The sequence below is a fragment of the Dinoponera quadriceps genome, unplaced genomic scaffold (assembly GCF_001313825.1).
Source record: "Dinoponera quadriceps isolate SergipeBrazil2010 unplaced genomic scaffold, ASM131382v1 scaffold1476, whole genome shotgun sequence".
NCBI classification, from domain to species: Eukaryota; Metazoa; Arthropoda; class Insecta; order Hymenoptera; family Formicidae; genus Dinoponera; species Dinoponera quadriceps.
Window position 1 is genome coordinate 809,558 of NW_014555863.1, and position 25,027 is coordinate 834,584.

The following is a 25,027-nucleotide window of genomic DNA, read 5'->3' on the forward strand; positions in this document are numbered from 1 at the left end:
AGTAGTAGTAGTAGTAATAGTAGTAGTAGTAGTAATAGTAATAACAGTAATAAAAAAGTAGACAAGGCCAATATTTTGCCATAATAAAATGTATTTACACATATTTCCTCGCATTAGCCTATCGTCACGTGAAAAAGGTCGTAATTAATAGTAAATGATTAATATTACCTGACATTACCTATAGTCACTAAATTATCGACAAAGCATATTGATAGTAGTACGCTAATTTTATTAATAATCGTACGAAGAAGTTTGCTCTCGTGTTGGTATGTACAAAAAAAGAAGGAAAGAATTATTCTCGGTATACAAATTATCAACGTTTATACCTCGGTGTCTTGCACACATCTTCTCCATTATTAAATAGCTAAGGAAAAACGTGAAATGAGAAGAGGTTTTACAATATATTGAAGGAACTAGGGGGATATTTACTTCAGCTACGTTACTACAAGCGCAGAGTATACGTTTCTTTTTTTTTTTTTCTTTAGATACTATTGCGGAATTTAAATGTTCTCTCGCCCTTTATTTTACCGTTTAACACTTTCAACGCCCAATTTTGGTCTCTCGATGAAATGGCTAATAAAGAAATAAGTAGAGGAATACGCACTTATATATTTCGTGTGTCTTTAAAATTGAGTTTCGTTTTACTATTTACAATTTCAGTCATACGAGCACAGATACACTACCACAGAGTCGATTAGCTGTATCTCCGGATATACTTTTCACTTTTTAAGTAATCACTTTTACTTTTTACGCTTAACCAATATATATACCATATTTCTCTCTGGGGAAGCTTTACATTCCCTCGTGAAAGGTAATACTTAAGTATACGAGATCTTAACGAAAGAGTTATAAGCTAAACTAACTTTGTGGCTGTAACATTATGCGCGTACAAGTTTTTTCACACGACCGTTGTTCCTCTCAGAAAAAAAGAAAACTTAGTTTGCTGTTAACGGTGAAAATTAAGGTATTTGTAGCAAAAGTTACATATGTGTCTAACTCTAGAAACTATGATTAACGCCCGCCGTTGAAGACCCGCGAGAAGCAATAATCAACATTTGATCGCGCTGATTTCTCGCTTCTAACTCGGACGCAAAACGAGGCGAGGAAGGATACCGATACGGTACGCGGCATTATCCATGCACGTAAGATAAGTAATTACAATTTGCTACACTGATATGGATGGATCGTATTTCTGCGCATGATGAAACGATTCGTCATCTTTTTCCCTCCTTCTCTTTCGAGCGGGTCTTCTTCGGCAGCTCGTGTTTCCTTTTTTTTTGCCTCTTATTTCTACGTTTTCGAATTCTCGCCCAATTGCGCTTCGATGTTACAACATAAATAATTAATGAAACAAAACAACGCGAATTTCGGTTATTTTCAATGCAAATTTCAATAGTAGTAGGTATATTACGTTTTTAGGATCAATTGACGTACCCCACGTACACTCACAGCTTTTTGAACATGGCGTGAAACTAGATGCCCAATACAAAGTCAATCATCGTGTTTTTACTTACATTATGATCGTCTTTATCGAACGTTAGTCCCTGCTAGGTAAATCAATTGGTCCTGATTTGAAAGATCGAGGTGCCAGCCACAACACAACAAGCACAGTGCTCCCTATCGAAAGGTACTTTTATACGCATACCGTAGCATATTGCTTAAGTTAAAGAGCTTGTAAACACGGAATTCTCGATAGTTTCATACAATGATGAACGTTAACGCGCTCGTAGTGTCCGTCGTTGGACGACGGTGCTCGAGTTTCCCTATTAAAAAAAAAAAAAGAAAAAGAAAAGAAAACCGCGTTGATTTCTCGTCTTTCGCGTCGCAACGCGTCGCCGAGCGAACGACAGTTTTCACCACTTCGCGCAATCAATGTCGCAGATTGCGGAAAGCACGTGATGCGCTACGTAGACTCACGGATGACGAGTAAAAAAAGAACGCTTCCTCGTATTCGCTTTCTTAAATGAAAAAGAAACACGTGACTGTGACAGATAACCGCGATTGATTCAGGTAGAAGCGCGCGTGTTAATTGACGATGGCTTCTGCAGATGTACGCGATTTTACGCGGATTTTTCGCGACGTATCGGCTGCTCTTCGAGCAAAGAAACGCTCACTTGAATTTTCGGCAGCACGTCCGAAGAGACGGAAAGAAGAAAGAGAGAGAGAGAAAGAGAGAGAGAGAGAGAGAAAGAGAGCGTCCGGTTTAGAAGCTCATTAATTTATTAATCTATACAGAACTGATAATATTTAGCGTCTCGAGTTTCTTTTTATGCATTATCATCTAAGAAATGGATCACGATTCTCCGTTGCCACTGTCATCGCCGTCCTCGTAATCGGTCGCGCTCAGTTGCTCATCCTCGTCGTCGTCCAACTCGTACTCGTCGTCGTAAAAGTCCGTCATGTCTAGCTGCTGTTCGGCCGGCCTAGCCCGAGTCTTTATGCAGTAATCCTCCAATGTTACGGGCACGACGATACCCTCCTTTTCGGCTTCCATCTTGGCAGCTTGGGCTTGTTTCCTAAATAGAAAATAAGTGCAAGACGTACATTGACAAGACACCTACCTGCCTGTGCCTCGCACCACTGTCGTCGGCAACTCGCGCTACTCGGGTTCCGCTCGTCGCGTCGGAGAAAGAGCCACACCGAATATACGGAAGAGAAACGCCAAGGTGGGCGTATCGGATTGAGCGAACGGACAGCGAATGTGTAATGTGAACCGTGCATATTCGTACGTCTAAACGCGCTCGAACTTTCTTTGATGAGCCACCTACCTTACGAGCAAATCGTTCCGCTCGAATCAGTCATGCCGCACGTACAGTCGGCGTCACGTCTGCTGTATCATTCCCCGGGTTGAAACTTTTTACCGTTACACCACAATTTTCGGCCCTCACGTTGTACAGATAAAGCCGAAACTATCAGGCACCGGATAAAGTTCGCGCGGATTCTTACCGTCGATATTGAAACACTCGGAATTTTTCTCGAAAGGTACTTTCGTTTCACGAAGCAGTCACCGTTGACTTCGACGACCCTTTTCCACGCCCGTATATTTCTTGTTTGGTTGGGTTTGAACGCACATATCCACGCGGTTATGTGCGCCTCTTAATAATAATAACAGATGAACGTCCCGAACGCGGTTCATTCTCTGGCGATTCATTACCTTCCTTAAACCGCTCGGACCATTTCTGCACTGTCCTTTCGTCGCTAACAATGCCTTCATCACGCACGCTACAAATGCTGCGTTTGCTGTATCGCCGTATTTCCAAGTTTAAACTCATAAGGCAAGAAAGCACGAGCTTTTAACTTTACGCTGTCCACCTTTAACTTCACATACAACGACGGAATGTTGGAACGATTGAAAGTTGCACATCATGTACCCGAACGATATAAATGTAACTTTCCGTTGACACCAACTTCATGCATCACACGTGCGAATTACCGACTGAAATCCGACTTCGATTCATTGCTAAGAAGGAAATCGCACGAACTCTTCTCCGGTACCTGATATTATAATTAAACCCATTATAATCTTACTAGTACCACCGGAATGACTTCTGTGATTTTCAAGCGGGGTCCACAATGAGAATTTAAGGCGTAAGACTTAAGAAATTGACCGATCAGGGTCGAATAGTAGAAGAAAAGTCAATTAAGATTGGTCAATTTCTGAAATCTTACGCCTTAAGTTCTCACTGCAGACACCGCGTAAGATTGAAGATCGTGTAACTTTCCCTCTGGGGAATGGCACGACGCCGACCGTAAACACACATCTTCCAAATTGTAACAACGAAAGTTCGCAATCGCCGTTCGTCGGTCGTTCGTCGCCCAGTTCCGTACACGCGAGCGCCGCGGCGAGATTTCCTCGCGTCCCGTATCATCGGCTGGAGCGCGTAATCGCGTAATCGTCAATTCTGACGGAACCGTCAATTCCAGAGGAGAGAGCTGGACTTGAACGCGAGGCTCTCGCCGTATCGATCGGTAATCCAAGTCGTTCGCGAGTATTCGCGTGTGTTGGTTCGGCAAGCGATTCTGCCCGTTCATTGCCGACGAAATGATATTTTCGCGCGTGGCCGTCTAATGCCGTGCGTAACACCTCGTGCGTCCCGGTATCCTCGTTTCCGCGGCCCTCGTTTATCGCACGCCCGTTTAGTCGACACGCAGTTAACTCGCACGCTACGAGAGAGAAGAGAGAGAAAAAGAGAGAGAGAGAGAGACTCGACTGATCTTTTCGGCGATAACATTGAGTCGCGAGAAAGAATCGGTAGGAGGAGGCTTTTCAGCTGCCGACGTGACGCGTGACGTGTCATGCAACGAAGTGCGTTATCGACGTGAGACTTTCTCTCTCTCTCTCTCCCCCCCCCCCTCTTTCTCTTTCTCTCTGGCTTACCTTATGATATTTTCATATTCTTTGTCTCTGCCTTTGGAGTCGCGCCAGCGTCTGTACATCACCGAGGCGTCGACATTGGCAGGGCTGTATGTGTTGGGCTCGTTCAACAACGAGATTACTGATAAGAGGATAGTTCTGCACATACGAGAAAGAGAGAGACAAGAGCGATTAGTCAAGCGGAGAATTCGGCTCGGAGTAAATCCCCGCCGCGGCTTTCCCGGACAAACCGCGCGACTTTCCTCCTCCCCTGCTTTAGCAGAGCCGCATCGTCTCGCGCGCATCTACCCACCTGACATTTTGCGTTGGATTCCACCTCTCGCAGGGTAGCTCGCCACTCTGTGGGTCGTCTACGGGCGGATGCAGAATTGATATACACAGGTCGCCGTTCTGCACAGACAAGGAGACGCGGCGTTTCAGATCTCCGCGCAGGATTTCCCCCCGCGTTCGCCTTCTTCGTCGGGCTCCGGCCAATATTGCATTAACTGCTTTGTTTCGTTGAACACACGCGGCGGATCGAAATTCGCGCGCGTATTATTTTTAGCGCTTTACTTAGCGCACTTACTTAGCGTCTTCTCGTGCGGTCGCGCGCAGAATAGGAGAGATTTGCAAGCTGGGTGTGAGTTAATATTTGGAGGGCCATTTATCGCGACGGATCTCGCAATTACTTCGCGTCGTCTTCAAATGAGAGAAGTGAAGGAAAAAAAAGTGTTGTCTTGAAGGCTCAAGGGGAAAAAAAACCGGAGTTCTCCCATTTTTCCCGCGGATTTCCCCTTCGGTTTTCGTCCCCAAGTACACGGGCAAAAGTGCTGTCGAATCGATAAAATGCCCAACAGCAGCGCAATTGGAATCTTCTCGATTCGATGGCAAATGTCGTTAAAACTACTACGTTATATATCGTGTCAATAATTAAAGTATTAGTTTCATTCAATTGATATAGCTATCGAATCAGGATTCACCCCAATTACGCGCGCTGTTGGAAATTCTATCGATTCAACAGCATTTGTTTCCCATATGGAAAAGTTCGTTCGGAAAGATTCACGTACGTTCGGTTGAAATCTGCCCACGTTTATCATTTATAAAGAAAGATAAGAACAAGATAAAGAAACCGAGGGAATGCGCGGAAAAATGGAAAAAAAAAAACACGTTCTTTCCTAGCCTTCGAAACTACAGTAAGAAACTATGTAGTCGACCTATCACCTGGATTTGCAAGCGTTTCCTGAATACATTAGTTACGTCGCGCTTGAATCTATTAACATTATTTCGCACACACACATACACACGCGTGTGTGAGGGAAAAGGACGGCACTGTTATTAGAGCTTAGGGTCACAGGTTTAAATCCGTCGGCGTTCGCACATGCTCGTGCACGCGTGCGGAGTTCACGTCGCCGTTTTCCTTTCGCCGACACGAGGCACAGCGACCTCCGGCGCTTCTGGTTCCGCGTTCGTTGTCCCTGAGAAAACATCGTCGCCAACACGAAGGCCGGGACCTCGAGGCGCCTTTTCGGGCGTTACCTAAAGAAACGTCGCCGAGGACGTCGACGATTCACGTCGCGACTGCACACCGTATTCGGGGGCGAAGTTTTATGTACGCAGGAAGCACGGATGATACAGTGATGATATACCGAGATATGATCAAAATACGAGAGATATGGAAGCGAGACTCATTCTCTCTTTCTCTCGCTCTTTCTCTCTCTAACCACTCGACTCCGAGCAAGGTATCGCAGAAAGGCCGCAATGGAACGGATGTTATGGAATACATCATCCTTTCATAAAAATATTCGCCCACCTAGATTTTTCCTGCTTCTCGAAAACAAAAAAGAAACTTTACCGTCGACACAACTGACGATTCAAGACGAGGTCCCGAAAAGAGAAAATCGTCCGAAGCGAAAACGGACTCAGCTTTTGACGAACGATGAATGATGAAAATTATTTCATACGCTCGCGACCGATGTTCGAGTCCGAACTGCTCATGCGATTAATTCGGCGGAGCTTCCAATTCTCGGAAAACAGGCACGGGAGAAATGTACACGCGACTCTTATTCGGTGGGCACACGTGTGCGCCACGTACAGAGTTCACAGAGCTCGCGCGCGGAGCGTCGCGCACGTTTCCTCGCGAGGCTCCTCCTCAGCTCGGCAAGTAGGACAAGGCGCATCGTCGTGGTTTCACCGCGCGGACTCCGAGAACACCGTGCGTAATAAGCCACGAAGGCGAGCTGCTGCCTCTCCTCGAGTAAACGCCCGGCACTTGACACGACCGCTCGCGCGTCCGCCGATAGCATCGCTGTTCGCGCATGCATCTGTACGTGTACGAACACCGGCGAGTATGCCGACGCGAAGAATAGCGCGCGCGAAGGCAGGCAGGTAGGTGGGTACGTGGGTGCAACACCGCTGGGGTTGAGGGCACCCACCCCCGCCGACCCCTCGAGATACCGCGGACCGAAAAGAAGAGGTTGGTAAGAAGACGATTTGCTAATTTTTTAAGACTAATAATAATAATAAATAATCTGTCGTAATTTGACTTCAATCTATCAACGACGGATGATGTAACGAGAAATGTATTTTGGACACATCGATCTCTCTCTCTCTCTCTCTCTCTCTCTCTCTCTCTCTCTCTCTCTNTTTGTAGTATTTCTTCATAAAGAATTACACAATTATAAAAAATATCACTTTATAAAACTATTATAATGTATTTAAAAGCACATATAATAACGTATTATTTTACTTTCCATTTCCCATATTGTAATATTCTTTTTTTAATCAGATTAATAAAAACAGTGGTAAAATGATACGTCATGGATGATATATCATGTATGAATATCATGTGCGAGTAAGATAACGCATTCGTACATTTTATTTTGAGAATTATATAATTATAAATAACTGTTTTTATTTTAGTCCTTGTCCGGATTTTATTTTCTTTAAGTTACATTGGCACCACACATAAGTCACACTTCTTGTTCATAAATAATATTATAATTAATATTCTATTTATATTTTATTATATTGTACAAACATAATAATAATAAAATAATATAAAAAGTTTACGAAAATTATTTTCTTGTATGTATAATTGACACGTTGTCGAGAAATTTAAATTAAACAAAACTGGATTTTATTTATAAACTTTCCACTTTATGCAGGTGATGGGTAAAACTTTAGCTACTCAGAAGAAAATTAATCTTTAGTTTTACACTATTACGAAAAATCAACAAATCTTCAAGTCGACATCTAATCCCCTTCCCCTTTCCCCCTAGTCGGAACCGCGTACTGGAGAACTTATTTCCGAATTCTCGTCGGTCTCCTCTCACATGGAAAGAGACGTTTCTCGGAAGAGGAAACGGAAAATCGGCTGCTGATCGGTTAAATAACGTGCCTGGATAGTTCAGTAGGTTAATAGAGGATTAACCTATATGTCTGCATACACACATACGGTCGGGTAGAACAATACACGACGATTACCTCCTCTCTTTTGTACTTTTCTCATTGTGACGATATTCTCTTCCCGAAGTGATAGTTCGGAGACGTCCGCCTATTGTAACGTCACACACCGGTCGTATTTCGTGCGTACACGTATGAGGAAGACCGACTTTTCTTCCTCTCTCTTTCTTCCTCTCTCTTTCTTTCTCTCTCTTTCCCCTTGCGTGTAATGCGCGTGATGCGCGCAAACGTATAAATAATATGAATTTCACGACGGGGAAAGTTGGTGTTCGCGCGAGAAGAACGAAGCGTGCTGCACGTGCTGTCGGCCGGCTGGTATATATCGGCTAACCTTTCCACGACGGTTTACTTCGATTGCGAAAGGCCTCTACATACTATCGGATCAGGCATGCTGTTCCTTCGAGAATTTGCGCAATCCGCGGATTGTCGTCGTCGAAATTTCAATCGCGCACACGCGGAAAAAGCGAGATAAGAGAGCGCGGTGTGTGTCTCTCAGGTTACTTTCTCCTGTAATTAAGAGTTATTATCTAACATTTGGCGTTCATGGCGACGGAAACACGGAAGACCGTTCCCGTATTTTCGTTCGGTTAAACATGACCCCATTGCGAATTGCAGTCCGGCGTACAAAGAACGGACGCGACGCGAAGACTACTCTGATATTTTGCCGGAAGGGGGGGGGGGGNTTAAAGCGACGCAGTACGGGCTGAATATGCAACGGAAATAAGAACTATAATGTGGTGCCCGCGATGCATAATAATCGCGCTTGCTTGCGTAAGAAATTAAGCAAGCCGGCTTATCAGTCGTTCGGCAAAAAGGTCAGCCGTTTCGGACACTCCGAGAGCGAGATAGAAAGGAAGCGATATCAGTGTGCGTGTGTGTGTAATTCTGTATATTCGCGCATTACACGAGGCGAAGCGATTCGATCGCCTAGCCGGAATAACTTTGAGAATTACGTGGAATTCGCAAATTGACTCCCCGCTGAATGTTATTTATCAATTTACTCGTAACACATACACGCACACACGCGCGCGCGAACCACGGCAATCGCGGACGGTTTCGCGCCCGGCGTTTCCATTAACGGCGCGCCCATATATCGGTATAACGTATTTATATTAAACACTAATGAAAATGGAAATCGCAATCCCAAACCGGCGCATGAGAATGCCAAGGGGATCGGGAGAGCTCGAATTCGACTCAAGTTCGGCAAGCACGCGAAGGGCAGGAATAGCGCCGGTAAAAAAATACGGTGGAAACTTCCGAGTTTCTCGCTTGAAAACGACGCGCGATCCGAGAGCCGGCGGCTGCTCTGCGCCCTTCGCGCATATAAAAGGAAAACAAAAATATTTTTGCGCTGTTGCAACCTTTATTTTATCTAGCGCAATTCCATAGAGAGAGAGAGAGAGAGAGAGAACACACCGTAAATAACTTCTGCTGTCTATAACTGGTTACTCGCGTGCGCGCGCGCGCAGAACTAACTGTATATCTACGGGTTCTAACATTTCTCTCTTCGACGGACCAGACGGTGAAAATAAAAAGAGGAAGTGCGCGCGCGAGAGAGAGAAAGAGAGAGAGAGAGGGAAAACGAAAAAAAAGACAAGAGATAAAACAAAAAAAAAGGAAGAAAGAGTATTCGCGTTTGCCTCGTTACTCATAACACGCTTTCTCGTCGCTGCCATCCCTATCCCTATCGACGGGCGAGTGGACACGGATGTCCACGAGCTTTCGACGGTCATTGACTTCGCTTCGCTAGCCGCCGAAGGGTCATATACGACGAGCGAGCGAGCGAACGAGCGAGCAGGAGATGCGCGGTCGAGGTCGATAAGCGTGTGGGAATGCGATACTTTGTGCAAGCGCAAGTGCCACTATACGGCTCGGCCGTAAGAAGAGATAAAAAAGAGAAAGAGAGAGACGCAAAAGAACAAAGGAAAAAAATACATCCCTAATTGACGACGGTTCGCGCGCGGGTCTCGCAGCCGTTCTCGCGACAGATGCAAATTTTATTGCCGGTCGGCGCCTCGCCGCGATTTTCGATTATTCGAGCAGCCGCCGTTGCACGCGGGGCCCTTCGCAATTGCAGCAGCGTTAATCCCCGGCGCTTCCGCGCGCAGCACACGTCGATCATTTCGGAATTAATGTTTCGTTTGTACAAATGTACCGCCGGAGAGTAGGATATAGATAGACAGACATAGATAGAAAGGAGAAGGGGGGGGGGGNGCCTCGCCGATCGACACGGACGATATCGGCTTGTACGTACGAGCCGGACGAGCGTTTAAATACCGCGGTGTATCGTATTTCTGGGCAACGGTGGATACAGGAAACAGCGGGGCCTTTTAAAGCGCCCGTCCGAGCAGCACATGCAACGACGACGTTTAACCGTCCCCGTACATCCTTCAGCGAGAAAGATTAGCATACGACGCTAATCGACGATGACCGAGTCCTCGGCGGAAAGCATCGCGGTTTATCAGCGACGTGCCAACTCGCCGGCCCACCTGCCCCGTCTCGTTGTTGTCGTCGTCGTCGATTACGGGAATCGCTGTCCGTCGTCGTTCGCTCGTCCTCACGAATTCGTGCGAGTCCGCTGATAAGGCAGCGCGAGAACGCGGCGAAACCGCGGAGCTGCTTTCGCGAACGTCGAACGCGCTACGACGCCGCGAGGTGCCGCGCGATAAATATAGTACGGCCCGGCCGGACGTAGACCAAGAACGCGACCCGGTGATACGTCAATATGAATGCAAGAGCGTCGCGACTGCCACGACAGTTAGCGCGCGCGCAATTTTTCGAGCCGGCTGTTCTCCACTTTCCGCCCTTTTTATCATTCTCTCTAGCTCTTCATCCCGCGTCCTCATCTCCGTCGCCCCTAACCTTTACCCACCCGCACCGTTGCGTTTCGCGATAGAAGCGACGAGGGTTTTTGGGGAAGCGACCCGGGTTTCACAAGCGCTGAAAGTGACGACGTAAAAGCTGATGGTTGTAAAAGCTATGGCGGAGGGTGAAAGATAAAGAGCGACGGACGAACTGAGCGGGACAGTCGTTATACGGTGAAGGGAGGGAGGGAAGGATGGTGGAGAACGGGGTGAGAGAGAAAGAGAGAGTGCGGGACAGATGAACGGAAGGGACCCAGGGGAGAGACGGGACAGGACACGCACATATATATACACACACGGTAAAGGGTCGAAACGTGAGAAGGGAGGGATGAAGGGCCACGGAGAGGGGGGGGGAGCATGCGGGGGATCGATAATTCCCGTATTCACTCACCTCATATACATTCGGGTGCCAAACTTTTGTCATGAAACGAATGCTTGGTGGACTGTACGGATAATCCGGCGGGAACTTCATGTGTGCCTGTAACAAAGTAAAGCAAACTCGTCAACGTGTATTCTCAAAGTACGCGACTCGCCGACTTGTCGGCCGATACGCCTACGCGTGAGTCTACGCGAGAAAGAGGGAGAGAGAGAGAGAGAGAGAGAGAGAGAGAAACAGAGAGAGAGAGGAAGGGAGAGAACGTGTTCTACGCGTCTTCGCATAACGCAAGGCGAGGCGATGCGAGCCGAGAATCGAAACCGTTATAATTTCGGCGAGTTCAATGTTCGACACGCGCGCAGAGAAAAAATGCGTGTGTGTACGACCAGCGTCAGTCGCCGCGGTTCCGTTGTCACGAATAAACGGGAACTCGCTCGCGTGTGCCTAACAACGTTGACATCTAAACTCGCCGAAAATATCTCGACTTTGATATCGCAGAGACCACGAGCCGATACCTACGAGGGAAGCCCTCGACGAATCCCGAGCGGACTTTTCTCAAACGACACGTAGTGTGGAAGATACCACACACACACACATACATACAAACAGCGTTCGTTCACGGAGATGCGCGATATTGGAAATTAGCTAGTCGCTGTGAATAAATTCTGCAAAGCTCTCCCTTGGCACAGTCTTTTCTGCCTCCCTTCATCGAGGAAAAATCGCGAATGCAAAATGATGATAAAAAATTTATATATATCCGCCGAGTCAATACGGTAGAAGTGGGACACCCTGGTACGAGCCATGAATGAAGACATCGGTGTTCCACGATGCTGCGAAAGTAGAACAACATGGCCGTCTAGAGCGTAGCCAAGATAACACGACAAGATGTAAAATCGGGAACGCGCGGGAGGCCGACGTGAAATTCGACGTTTCGATCGCGGCACGCCGACGCCGGAGAGGATTGCGACAATATCGATTTCCATTCCGGTGCGAGAAAGGGGCGTCTGGCTGTTCGATGTGCCAGGCTTCGTCGAAGCTTTGCCGTCGGGACGCTATATTGATCGCGACCTGGTCATGGCCCAAATATCCACCTCGTCCTCCGGGATAACCGCGTTCTAGAATTAACCTACTTTCTACCGGCTGCCGCTCTCGCACATACGGCGTCGCGAAAAATCTACTCGAAATCGCGTCGCGTCCGTCCCTGTGTTACTCGCAAGTTGACGGCGCTGTCGCTTTCCGAGTAATTTTCCTCGTGCTCGCTCTCGCATTCCCTTGAATTTTGAATCCGAGCGAAACGCCGTTACGACGACGCGGAATTGAAAACATGTTTTATTTACGTTACGGTAACGTGACGTGACGATATCGGTAATATTTAAGGCAGCCCTCATCGGAGTGTGTTTTCATGAAAAATTCATGTGCTCTCGTAGCAGTCAAATCGTCGTCCACGCTTCTCGTGTAGTAATCTTTCGCGTTTGCTCGCTGCGCTCGCGCCAGGACGCCGGATCGGTTGAATTAAATATTTAAATCAAGTCAAATCTATCGATATTTGGCTTGTCGTTTCCCCCGCTTGGAGCGAAACAACGCACGTGCACCGAGTGACACCGCAACCATGTGACACCGCAATATCGATCGTGTTTATCAGCGCGCGATCTCGCATGACATTCCCGGAAAATATTCCGAGAACTGTCTATAATACGAGCTTTCCGCTTTTTACGACGGCATCCCGTAGAGCTTTCGCGTGTCGAGGTGTGTATATCGCGATCGTCGTCGTCGGCGAAGGTCGCTTTTGTGACAAGGGTGACCAAGATTTACGAGGGTTTTCGCGAGAGATGCTCCGGAACGATCACCTCGCCTCCGTCTTCCGTTGCAGCGTTACACCGTGCGCCGACCTAGAAATTTTCACGACCCACTTCGGCAATAAGCGCCGTTTGATCATCGTCCGTAACACGGTGTTGTGTAACGCGAGGCGGCACTGCGACGACGACTCTCGAAACCGGCGGAACGAGTCACTTTTCCGACGGCAAATCGATTCGGCCGAACGTTTCCTTTTTTTTTTCGCCAACGCCATTGTCGTCGTCTCTCTCTCTCTCTCTCTCTGCGATTTGTTCATAATTCAAAACTGCGGGGGCGGGATCGGCTTCGAGCATGAGAATAAAGCTGGCAGAGCGACACGCCTCGAGGAAACGTATCGGATGTAACGGTAAACGCTGCGCGCGAGTCGAACATGAAACGCGCGTCCGAGGTGTATGAAAATAAATCGCTGGGTCAACCTTGCGTTTGAAATCCAATTTGTCGTTCCTCATTCACCCGTCGGGTCTCCACGGTGTTATCGATAACGCTGTCGCGGCTAAAATTGAATATTAATTCTTACGCCGGCGATTCTTTCGTCCGAACGTCCGCCGCGTTTCCTTCGATCACCCCGTAACGGACAGGCGGCTCTCACGACGACGTCGAAGACGCGGGCAATCCCTTCGTCGGAATCAAAAAGGCCGAATCGACGACCGCTTCCTGCACGTTGCGTATCGACTATCGATTCTCGCGTGGTCACACTCTCGTGGAAAGTTCTGGTCGTCGTGAGATGCCCATCTCTCGGCGAGGTGAAAGGATTAAGTCCAGTCGAAAAGAAGCAGACGACGGGTTCCGTCGCCGTGGAAAACGAAACGACGACGATGTATCCCACCGGGGTGACGAAGCGGGGTCGGTCTCTCATTATCAAGAGGCGCTTTATTTATTAAGAATAGCGGAAGTCGGCTTCTCCTCGGGGCGACAGCAGCGTATCGGTTTGTTTGTTTTAAAACGGAACGGAGATTAGGTGAAAGTTGGCCGATCGGTATAGGGCTCGCTTGCCGCCCAAGAATAGAATCGAGACAACGCTCGATGGCATTTTATGTAACTTGGCAGCGTCGTGTGCCTCCTCTCCTCGTCGCGCTTTTACCGTGCCGTGCATAAATTCTGACGCGGGGAGCCCTCGAATGACGCGCGGTGACGAGCGCCCGATCTCCGTAAGGGCTTCGGACGAAATCGTCGATCACGATCGAACGGCGCCCGCAGAGAGCACTCGCGTCTCCATCGTGCTTGAGTCACTGAAATATGGCCCGCACTCTGGAAGAGACACCGGGCCTAAAAACGTGAGGCCAACTTTAGGCCACCTTTCCTCCCTTCGGTCTGTATTCTGAAATCACTCTTATCGATAGAAGTGCCTTAAACGTGGCTCCTCGGCTGATCGAGTAGTTCCTACGCCAACTTCAGAGGCACTTTCATCGATGAAAGTGAATCCAGAACACGGACCTTTGTCTTAAGCCATATGTGTCGCTCTCTTTAGAAAGAGATAGGTTAGGTATGAGTAAGAGATAAGTTGCCCTAAATATCTATCTGTCTCAGTCATGTTTTCCGTACGTGGGTGTTATATGGCAGCGCCTCTTTCAGTATACTCTTTCAGTATTTCAGTGTCTAGAGCTCTTTATAATAAGAGTTTGGACACCGTTATCTGATTTTTTATTTCATCGGCTCCGCCATGTTTGAATTTAAATTCAGGTTGAGTCGTATTCCGGCAATAGGCAAGAGTCAACGCAAATCTAGTTGTATCATCTATTATCGTTATCTTTACCAAATGCGAAGTAAGCACGTGATGGCAACAAATGATAACACATCAGACCAGTGTCTTTCGCTGGGAAGTAATCAAACTTATCAGCTGAGTGACAACAACCAAATATTCCCCATCTACGAAGTCTACGAAGCGTGTTAGAAAAGAAAAGTGATATTGTGCGTTTCATATTGCGGTTAATTACTAATTTCTTGCAGTTTGCACCTATCTTGGTAGTATTTCAAGATTTCGCGTATTGCACGGTAAAAAGTTTCGTGTTAAAAAAAGGTTCACGGAAATTACTGCTCGTTACTTTAACACGGAGAATATATTTAAAAAAATACACAAATAAATTTTAAATAAATTTAAATAATTTTAAATTAACGTATTCACTTTGTTAAAGTAACACGGAAAATTGGTGGACCATTTGTAACGCAAGATATTTTACCGTGCACGGTGAACTTCCGGTTTTTGACCCAAACATGGCGGCCACAGCGGCGGCCGTCCAGACTCTTATTATAGGGACTCCGTTGCTCCCGAGCGGGAAAGCGTAATTGTTCGCGGTCGTGTAACGTCGGGACGCGCTCTATTCAAACGCGAAAATGAGACATCGGCGCAACAATGCGGCGAATGCGGAACATTTTTTCCGCGCCGATCCCCATTGTTTTCGGGACAATTTTACATATGCATCGAGAAAGGGAATAGAAAACACCGCGGAATGCGCGCCGGTCGTCGAAGTATCCGTCGACCTCGTCGTTCCTCCTCTTAATATATCGAATAAAGCGTTCTCGTGCGCGCCAATATTTTTCTTCCACTCTCCCCCTCGCCCCTCCCCCGCAAAGTTATCCCCGAGCAACTAGACGCGTACAGGAGCCAATATTTTTTCTCATCCGCCGCGATTTCGGTCACAAACGCCGAACGTACAATGCGGGGGGAGGTAGGTTTAAACGCCGGCACGAGAATCGTCGAAAGTAGTTCCTCCCGTTCGAAATGTTCCATTTCGCTTTAACAAGGTGACGAACGTCGAAAATGAACGAAGGCAAAACGCGATCGGATCGCATGCGCGATTCGCATATCTGTATTATCGAGTCATCGCTACGATCGCGCGCTCGCCGTGTATCGCGGCGAAAATCTCTCGATAAACTCCCGGTTACGCGACGCGTTTACAGACTACCGAGTAAACTCTCCAATGAAGCGATCAAATCAAATCCATTACGAATCACAAGCGAGACCGCTCTCGTCACCTTATATCCGCGCTATTTATACGTATTAAGGCTGCCGCAATGCAGCCGATGCCGCTCTCGCAGGATCATTATCCAAGGCGCGCCGGACCCGACGCAGTTCTGCTCCATAAATCGCGGCGGACGATCGAAAACACGGACGCGCGCGAACGGAGAGTTATTCATCTACGAAGCGTGATACCCGGAGCGTGAGCGCGAGGCGAGAGAGAGACTGTTTACCTGAGCGCAACGCCGATCACGACGCGAGCGTTCACCGGTTAAGGGCTAACGTGATTACGGTAAAGTGGATAATAGATTAATCCACGGCGCGTAGCGGCGTGACGGTGGGTCGCTCGCGCGCAGTCTTTCGAAATAGCCGCGCGGACGGATTTATACGCCGCCGGTATACACCTGGGGGATATATAAGGTTTACGCGAGAAACGACGTTGCACGGTCGCCGCCGCTCGTTACCGTTGCTGTTACGTTGTGGGAAGACACATTGCGTTACGTGAATAGGCGCGTTCACTCGTCGCGTTTGCGACGAGGCAGTGAGCGGAGTTTAGAAAGCGGGCGGCGGGATGACGACCGCCGCCCGACACACCGTGCGGGATATGCGAAAAAGTGTATACCAACCGCGGCAATGACGGGGACTCACTTTGCAGTCCGGCGTTTAACCCGGCCGGCCCGGCCGTTAAGACCACTACCGCCCGCCTCCCCGCTTATCTCACATATCACGTATATTGTGTATCGCACGATTACGTCAGAAGAACGGGGAGTTACGCGAGAATCCTGCCGTCGCGTTTCGAGGTGGACCCGCGCGCCCTCGTTCTGTAACTTTTCTACGCGTATACGCGTTACGAATCTCCGCGCGGGCAAAATGTACAGCGAAAAAATTGGCCGATCGCATCGGATTCCCGGGAAAAAATGATTGTATATCATTATATAAAGTCATACGTGAATTTTGCCCATATATTATGTCTATGCGAGGGAAAATTACGTTGTCATTTGGTTAAATGTCGATATCGTGTGCTGCCAGAAGCACAAATAGCCAGAAGCATTTACTACGATTGTATTTGCACATAATTTGCAAACAATAGTAACTTTTCGCCGTGGGGATTACATGTGCGGGCAAATTTCACATATGATCTTTTTTCCCCGGGTCGTTTCTCTTCTACGGCCGAAGATTAATTAACTGTGACCGGTCAGTTTGTTTACTTCCTACGTCTTACTGCTCGCGTTTTTCTATTCGCCACGGCCCTTACGGAATAATAGGGCGGGCTCGATTTTCTCGCCTCCGGCGTTGCGTATAAATAATTCGTATAGCATGAGGAAGTTTGCACGCAGGCTGTTGCAAATTCGCAATAAAACGAGTTCCGATATTAAACATGCAATGAGGCCAATGTTTGCATCTGATTGTTGCATCGTTGCGTTATTTAATTTCACGAAATATTAATGCGCCGGCGGGAGAGGTGAAGCGTTCAGGTAACATTGCGACGCGACTATTGTCACTCGGTTCGGTCAAGGTAGTCGCGGTGTCTCGTGTGCGATCGTCACGAAGTAGCTTGGCAGAGAAACTCTAAAATTTCCGAGATAAACATTGGCTGAGGTGAGACAAGGCGGCCATATGCGGCCGAACTCGAAATCCCGCAATAGCACACGTGCGAACGCCGTTCGGCGACATCGATGGTCGATAACGGCGACTATTTAAGTCATTTCGCTATCGGTTTGGACGTGGATATCAACTTACCGTTACCGCGACATCGATACGTTACGTAATTCGAATTTGTTCTAAAACAGTTTCCAAGCGCGTTTTATCCGCAGTAACCCGAGTAAACAGAATATTAACAAACCGCCGTCTAAGCGCGATAAGCAGGTACGCGAAACCGCTAAATACGTAAACACATCGGTCCACAATTTATTATCGAGACGTCGAAAGATAACTTGAACTTGGCGTTTAATTGCGCTGAGGGTAGTTCGTTGAGCAGAGAGAGAAAGAACTTGGACGCGACTTAATCGCGCGGAAAACGTGAAATTAATTCGACGCTCTCGATACTTCGTCTTTCTTTCTTGCTCCCTTTCTCTCTCTCTCTCCGCCTTTTTCGATATTACATTAACAGAAGAGCACGCCGAGTGTTCCGACGCGCGCGAACCCGCGAGACAGAGGTAACCGTATCGAAATTGCACTTTCGCGACACCGCGCGGAGATAACTATTTCGCGTCGCATTTAGCGCAATGCATCGCTCCTGCGGCACGTTTATTACCCAGCAAATCGAAACGGGCCCGTCAATAACATCGATCGGGGGGCAGTTGCGTATTACACGCGAGCAGAAAAACCGGAATACGCCGAATGAGCGACACTTTGAAAAGTGTCAGAGGCGCGAGCCGAATGTGGGGCTCCCTTTGTTTACGCTCTCCGCGCCGCTGAGACGGAGAAAGAATCGCTCGCCAAGGTGCAGCACCGGGACGATCGACACCCGGCCGCGTCTCGCGCCGGAAACCGATCAGCTCTTTTATTCCGTTCGCCGAGGGAAAGGAACGAACGCGGGGCAAAGCGACGCTACGCAAGGTGACGCGACGCGTCACGTCGCGTTCCGACATAACCAAGAACGGACGACGTGTATATCGTTGCAATAATATTACCGTCGATAACGCGCGCATAACCCGCCGCTCGAGTACACGCGCGCGAAAGCATACGTTACACGCGGCGTCCGAGAGAGAAAGAAAGAAAGAACGAGAGAGAAAGAGACAGACACACGCTGTAAACAGCCGTAACACTGTACCTTGAAATAACCGCCCTGATAGAGCGTGTCAGGCGGACCGAAGATCGCGACTTCCCACTCGAACATGTTGTCCTCGTTGACGAGTTTGACGCGGAAACCCTCGACGGGCTCCTCCTGCAGGCTCTTGTACTCCAAGGCTAGCGCCCGTAAAGCGCTGCTCGTCGGCTGTGCCATAATATCCAACTTCTCTCCTCTTCCGCTTGTTCAGCACCAACAGCGCGCGACGACGAGTCCGTGAACGACCGAGAGGGACTCGCGCTCTCGCCCGTCGAGTGTGGCCGCCGCTTAACGAACGGCCGAACGACGACGACGTGTCGGACGCGTCCTTTTTTGCGCGGAGCACCACGACGCAGCACGCTGCGGATAATGAGGGAGGGAGGATTTCGGCGAAGAGCGAGCGAGAAGTCCGAGAGGCGAGCTACGACGACGACGAGGAGCGCGGATTCACGACGCGAACACGATGCGACTCGGGTATCGCGCGAGGGTTCGCTCGTGGAGACCGCCCGTGAGCGAAGCGCCAGGCCACCGCGTTCTCTCCCTCTCTCTCTCTCTCTCCCGATCTATGTCTCTTTTCCTCTCTCTCTCTCTCTCTCTCCCTCTTCCTCCTACTCTCGCGCTCTCCCTCACACTCCGTTTCTCTGCCTTCTCTGGGCGCGTACGCGATGAACAAAGGAACGCGAGATTGCTATGACGGTGTAACGGCTACGAGAGAGAGATGCCCCTCCGAGTCAACAATGCAACACCATTCCCGATGACGACGGACGGGAACACGCACGCACCTCTGCCGAGAGCCTTAACAAAACAGCTGACGTACTCCCTGCGTCAGCGATCCGACCGTCGCGCACGCGCACTCCGCACTCGCGAGCGGCTGGCTCGTCGCCTCCGGTTAGACACCCTGCAACTGAACAGTCAATCGGATTTTAAATGTCGGCGAGAACAACGGGGGGAGACATGTCGCAATAACGGGAGGGAAAGAGTACGTTAGTCGAGTCGACGGGCGAGTTAATTGTCGAGTGATTTTTAGCGAACGACTGCGATCGATCACAGTGTTACAATGTACAGGCTGAACGTCGAGGTGTCACGTGTCGCAAAGCGTCGTTGTGATTGGCTTGTATATGCGTTGAAGACATTTATTCGGGAAGATTTTTATCGTTTTCCCCGAGCTTGTTAATGCTATGTTGTCGATAGTTCGTTCGTACACGAAATTATTCGCGTCACTTTCACTCAGTTGAAAGAGACTGGAAGTGACTCAAGATGGCGGATTGCACGAAGCATTGCTCGAGACTCTACTGTCGAGCATTGGACAGCAGAACGTTTTCCACTTCGCACGCGGCCGCTTCGAGAACCTTCTTCGGTAATATCCGAGCGTTCACCTCGCGGATAACAGCGCGTTTTCAACGAACGTCGGGTGTTTGTACGAATGATTGGCGGAGGGATATCCAATCATTCGCGGCGATTTATACTCGACACGTGCAACGAAGAAAGTACTACTTGTGGAGTATACTAACGTCGCAAATAGTTCATGACGCACATCAATTACGCGAGTTAGCATGACTGTTTATAAATAATATTTTCGAAGCTCAAATGTTAACCTTGTTCAAGCTGCTATTTCGCGTCAAAATAACATGATCAAGCGAGTGGAGATAAATGTAAGAAATTATAAAAAGGAAACGGAATATGTGCCGAAACTTGACAGAATAATTCTATTTGTTATCTATAAGAGAAAACCGAGAAAAAATTTCCTTCATAAAAGTCCCGCCAATCTACTTCATTTCAAATGAAGTTCGTGTTAAATTTTTTAAACGTCCTTTACAGAAATTGAAGTCATTAACCTCTTATAAATGCAAAACACGTCCTTCTCTTATAATGCGATTAAATACATACACACAAATTACATCAAGGAATGACTAAGAATTATAATTAGTTGAAATACGTGTGAAACACTGCGTATACTTAAAAAAAAATGTGAAAAAGTTATTTTCATATTTTGTTCATGATCGAAAATTAGTATAATCAAATTGCATAAGACGAATATTCATCGATATATGAAATGTGTACAAACTCTTTCCTTCCCCCGTCTCTCATGTTGAACTCATCTTGTCGACTCGTTGTTAGCTGTATGAAAAATTATTCTATTCCTTTTGTTATATCATTTTGCAAATACACTATATGTTATCGCTCACGAGAGAGCATATATATATCGCATGGATAAGATATTTTTCCTGCATGAAAGTCGCAGAATCACTGTTAATTCTCTGGTCTTTAACGCATGATTCGGGACATACGTAGTCACTGTTATAATCACTGTACTAATAGAACTGAAGAATATCAAAAAGCAAAGAAAAAGGATATCAATCCAGAGATCCTCGGTTTCTGGGACAGTATATCGGTCTTAAAAATATTGACGATGGTACTATTAACGGGACATCAACGATTTCGAAAACAGATATATATAACAAGCCTGACATGTATTATAAAAATATTTAATGAAATACGATACGTATCGGTGCTTCCGACGTTATTTCTACTTTATATAATATTAAACTCCCTGCGAGTTCTCAAGAGGGCCCCTAATTGAACAACAAATGATAAGAAGATTATGGATTTTTTGGGCTTGATAAAATGGCGTGAGAATACAATGTTTATCGGTTATACTTAAAAAGAGTAAAACAACTCGGTTATACGTGCGGCAATATCTCTATAGAGATACAAAACCGACATATGTCAAATGAGATCTATATTTTCTATATTTGGACGGGGGCAAATAAGATCAACTGGTGCTCAGAATTACTTTAGTTAATATTAAATGATAAAAGTCGAGCAAGACCAGAAACTCCTTCTGTCACGGAGAATCTTGAACCATGATTGCATACTTCATTCCACGTCTGGAGGACGAAGGCATTGAATCATTTAAACTCAACGGCCTCTTTCGGCGGTTCATGCGACTATCCGTAGTTAGTAATTTGCAAACGGTATTACGCAGTTTCATGCTTTATAATTCACGCGTATGGTCAGCGACTAGAAGGTTATAATTTTTTTCTTTTCTATGGATTGCGTAACGCAATCTCGTATCTAATAGGAAAATGTATCTCCTGAAAATCCATCCAATCCACAACAAGAACAAATTTTCCTACGGGACAGAATGCGTTCCAAAACTTGTAAAACAAAAAGTGTCACAATCTTTTTGCCGCTGGCCATACGTTCGTGAACTGCACATACATATGTACGACGCGATGATATACAGCATTGTGAAGAGCAATAAAGCGAAAATGGCATATGACGATCCGGATGTGGAGTGTGTACAAAGGGCGCACTTAAACGACCTGGAGAATATCATGCCATGGTTCATAACGGCTGGTTAGGCACCGGGCCTTCGGTGGCATTGGCGAAGACACTGGTACGAACCTTCGTGCTTTCTCGAATAAATTTATATCTTGTCGCACGCGGTTATGCCGCAACAGCCCACCAGAGCTATATCTTTCTTCGTTGGGTTTCTCATTATGGCGTCATACTAGGCGTTTATCTCGTTATTATATTATTGCTAATTTCACGTGCAACGATTAAGCAACGGAGAACAAATACTATCACATATACTATATACTGCATCTATACTATATATTAATAACAGAAATGATGGGTTCTAACTGAGAATTATAATTAGATGAGATATGTTCGAAACACTGCGTATACTTTTGAGAAAAAGTGTAAAAGCAATTTTCATACTTCGCTTATAATTGAATATTGGCATAATTAAATTGTTATTTATTCATCATTAATTCTGTCATTCATTCTGTCCTCCTCTTGTGTTAAATCTTGCCAACTCATCGTTAGCTTATGTAAAACTGTTGTTCTACTCTTTTTGTTACACCGTTCTGGAGTGTAGTGCATGTTATCGTTCATGAGTATATATATCGCACGGATATGGTCTTCCTTCCCGCAGACGCATGCGAGTCGCGCGAGTGTACGATCACTGTTAACTCTCTGGTCTTTCCTCTAACGCGTAGTACGGGATATACGTGTTCACCGTTATAATTACGCTACCAGTGAAACTAAAAGAGTATCTGAAAGCGAGTATCTGAAAGCGAGGAAATATGACTAATATCAATCCAGAGACCCTCAAGGTATTCGGCTTCTGGGGCAGTATATTGGTCCTTAAGGTACTGGCGATGTCGCCGTTAACGGCTCGCCAACGATTTGCAAAACAGGTATGTAGCCCGGCATATGTTATAAAAATACTTAATAAGATGTGACACGGATCGGCGCTTTTGACACGTTGCGTTATTTCTACTTTTGACACGTTGCGTTATTTCTACTTTATATAATATTGTACTACCTGTGCTCTCGAGAGGTTCCCTAACCGAACGATAAAAGATAAGAGGACGTAGATTTTAGTTTTGCTTGATAAAATGATCTGGAGATATTTATCGGTTACATGGTTGCGGCAGTATCTCCACAGCAATACGAAACCGACGTGTGTCAAATCAGATGTATAATTTCTGTAACTATTATAATATATAATATATATTTCTGTAACTATTATAACTATTATACTATGTAACTATTAAATATTTAACTAACTAATATTTGGACGGCAAACAAGATCAACTGATGTTCAGATCACAAATTATTTTAATTAATATTAAATAATAAAGATCGAGTGAGACCACAATCACTTCTGTCATAGAGAATCGCGAACCATGACTCTACGCTTCCTTTCATGTCTGGAGCACAGAGGAACCAAGTTATCAAACTCAACGACCTCTTACGGCAGTTCACGTGACTGTCGAGGTTCTATGTCGACATAGTTAGATTGCAAGCAGTATTATGCAGTTTCATGCTTTATGATTTTTTTTTCTATGAATTTCGTAACGTGAATCTCGTATCTAACAGGAAAATGCATCACCCGAAAATTACTAAGAACAAATTTTTTTAAGGACAAAATTTATGAAAGAATGTCGCAACTTTTTTATAGCCGACTACACGTTCATTAATTACATTCACGCATGCACAACGCGATAATATGTATTTCCATAAGATCACATTTTCATAGTTATCATCTGCGCAGTACACAAGATAAATGTGGAAGTACCATTTTGTTAATGAACGTACGTCGTTTATTGTGATACTTATCGTAAACACATTATGTTGGTTTCCACACACACACACTCACATACACGAATCTACCTATTTTGTAAACGTTGTCCTGATTGTCTTCAGCCATTGCCTAAAGCGCTCATAACATGGCGAGTGGCTATTTTTAAATTATGCAACTATGGAAAAATACAGTCTTATGAGAGATATGTTATATCACGTTAGATTATCAAAGACGTGTGTGCGCGTAAATGTCTACAAAACAGCCGGTGATATAATTAACTAAAAATAAATATTGTATACGAATATTGTATGCAATTGTATTGTAAGCTAATTATGCACGCGTATACCGAGCGATGGGAGCGGTCGGTAATATCAATACTCTTCAGCGAACTTGCCGGGCTGGTATCGTGCGAACTCTCAGCGGATTTTTTTTCCTTTCACAATTTTTCACTCATCCTTGACCCGATTCTTAAAACTTATAAATAATTTTTACAGATATTCGCTAATCCCGAAGATGTTAGCTTAGCGAAGAACAGTAAAGCGAAAATAGTATACGATGATCCGGATGTAGAGCGTGTACGAAGGGCGCATTTAAACGACCTGGAGAACATCGTGCCGTGGTTCATCATAACGTACATCTGGTTAAGCACTGGGCCTTCGGTGGCGTTGGCGAAGATACTGATACGAACCTTCGCGCTTTCCCGAGTAGCTCATACTTTGGCGTATGTGATTATACAGCAACAGCCCACCAGAGTTATATCCTTCTTCATTGCGTATCTCATTATAGGATACGAGGCGCTTGTCTCGTTATTGCATTATTGCTAATTTTATACGCGATTATCAAGCGACGATACAAATATCTAACAGGAATGATGAGTTTTATATATGCGCACAATCCAGCAGCACAAGCCAGTTGGCTAACTATTTCCCAATGTTGGCCGAACGTTGGGCAACGACGAGCCAACCGATTTGCGCGGCTCGGGTAATAACGATGATACTGCTTCTCGGAGATTCGTAGGCGAAGTTCGTAACTATTAAAACCGAAAACTGTCATATTCGTACGGAGCGTACATAATATGTTCACGTATGCTTCCCAAGAAATACATAAACGTACTTTAGATATCGCGATGAATTTCACAAGAGGGTGTTTCAAGGCGGTTTACAGAGTGTAAAATCATCAGATGCAGTCCGACGTATTTTCGGTGGAACAAAGCTAGTATCATATATATAAACGCGTACTATATTGTATAAGGCCATTTCAGTGAAATATATAAGCGGCAAATGTTTACAACAA

General features: G+C 46.3%; 2 protein-coding genes and 1 pseudogene across 2 annotated transcripts; 2 read left to right on the forward strand and 1 right to left on the reverse strand.

Annotated features, from left to right (window-relative positions):
• Positions 1–466: 466 nt before the first annotated feature.
• Positions 467–19,513, reverse strand: LOC106745583 (ubiquitin-conjugating enzyme E2 R2). Its single transcript, XM_014621302.1, has 5 exons — positions 18,640–19,513; positions 11,072–11,158; positions 4,668–4,765; positions 4,379–4,513; positions 467–2,516 (listed from the first exon to the last, which is right to left on the reverse strand). Exons 1-5 carry the CDS (start codon positions 18,811–18,813, stop codon positions 2,294–2,296), a joined length of 717 nt encoding a protein of 238 aa, XP_014476788.1. The 5' UTR covers positions 18,814–19,513; the 3' UTR covers positions 467–2,293.
• Positions 19,514–21,234: 1,721 nt separating this feature from the next.
• Positions 21,235–22,308, forward strand: LOC106745585 (annotated as a pseudogene).
• Positions 22,309–22,565: 257 nt separating this feature from the next.
• Positions 22,566–25,027, forward strand: LOC106745584 (microsomal glutathione S-transferase 1-like). The gene is made up of 2 exons (XM_014621304.1): positions 22,566–22,844; positions 24,229–25,027. The coding sequence occupies exons 1-2, from the start codon at positions 22,731–22,733 to the stop codon at positions 24,556–24,558; spliced, it is 444 nt and encodes a 147-aa protein (XP_014476790.1). The 5' UTR covers positions 22,566–22,730; the 3' UTR covers positions 24,559–25,027.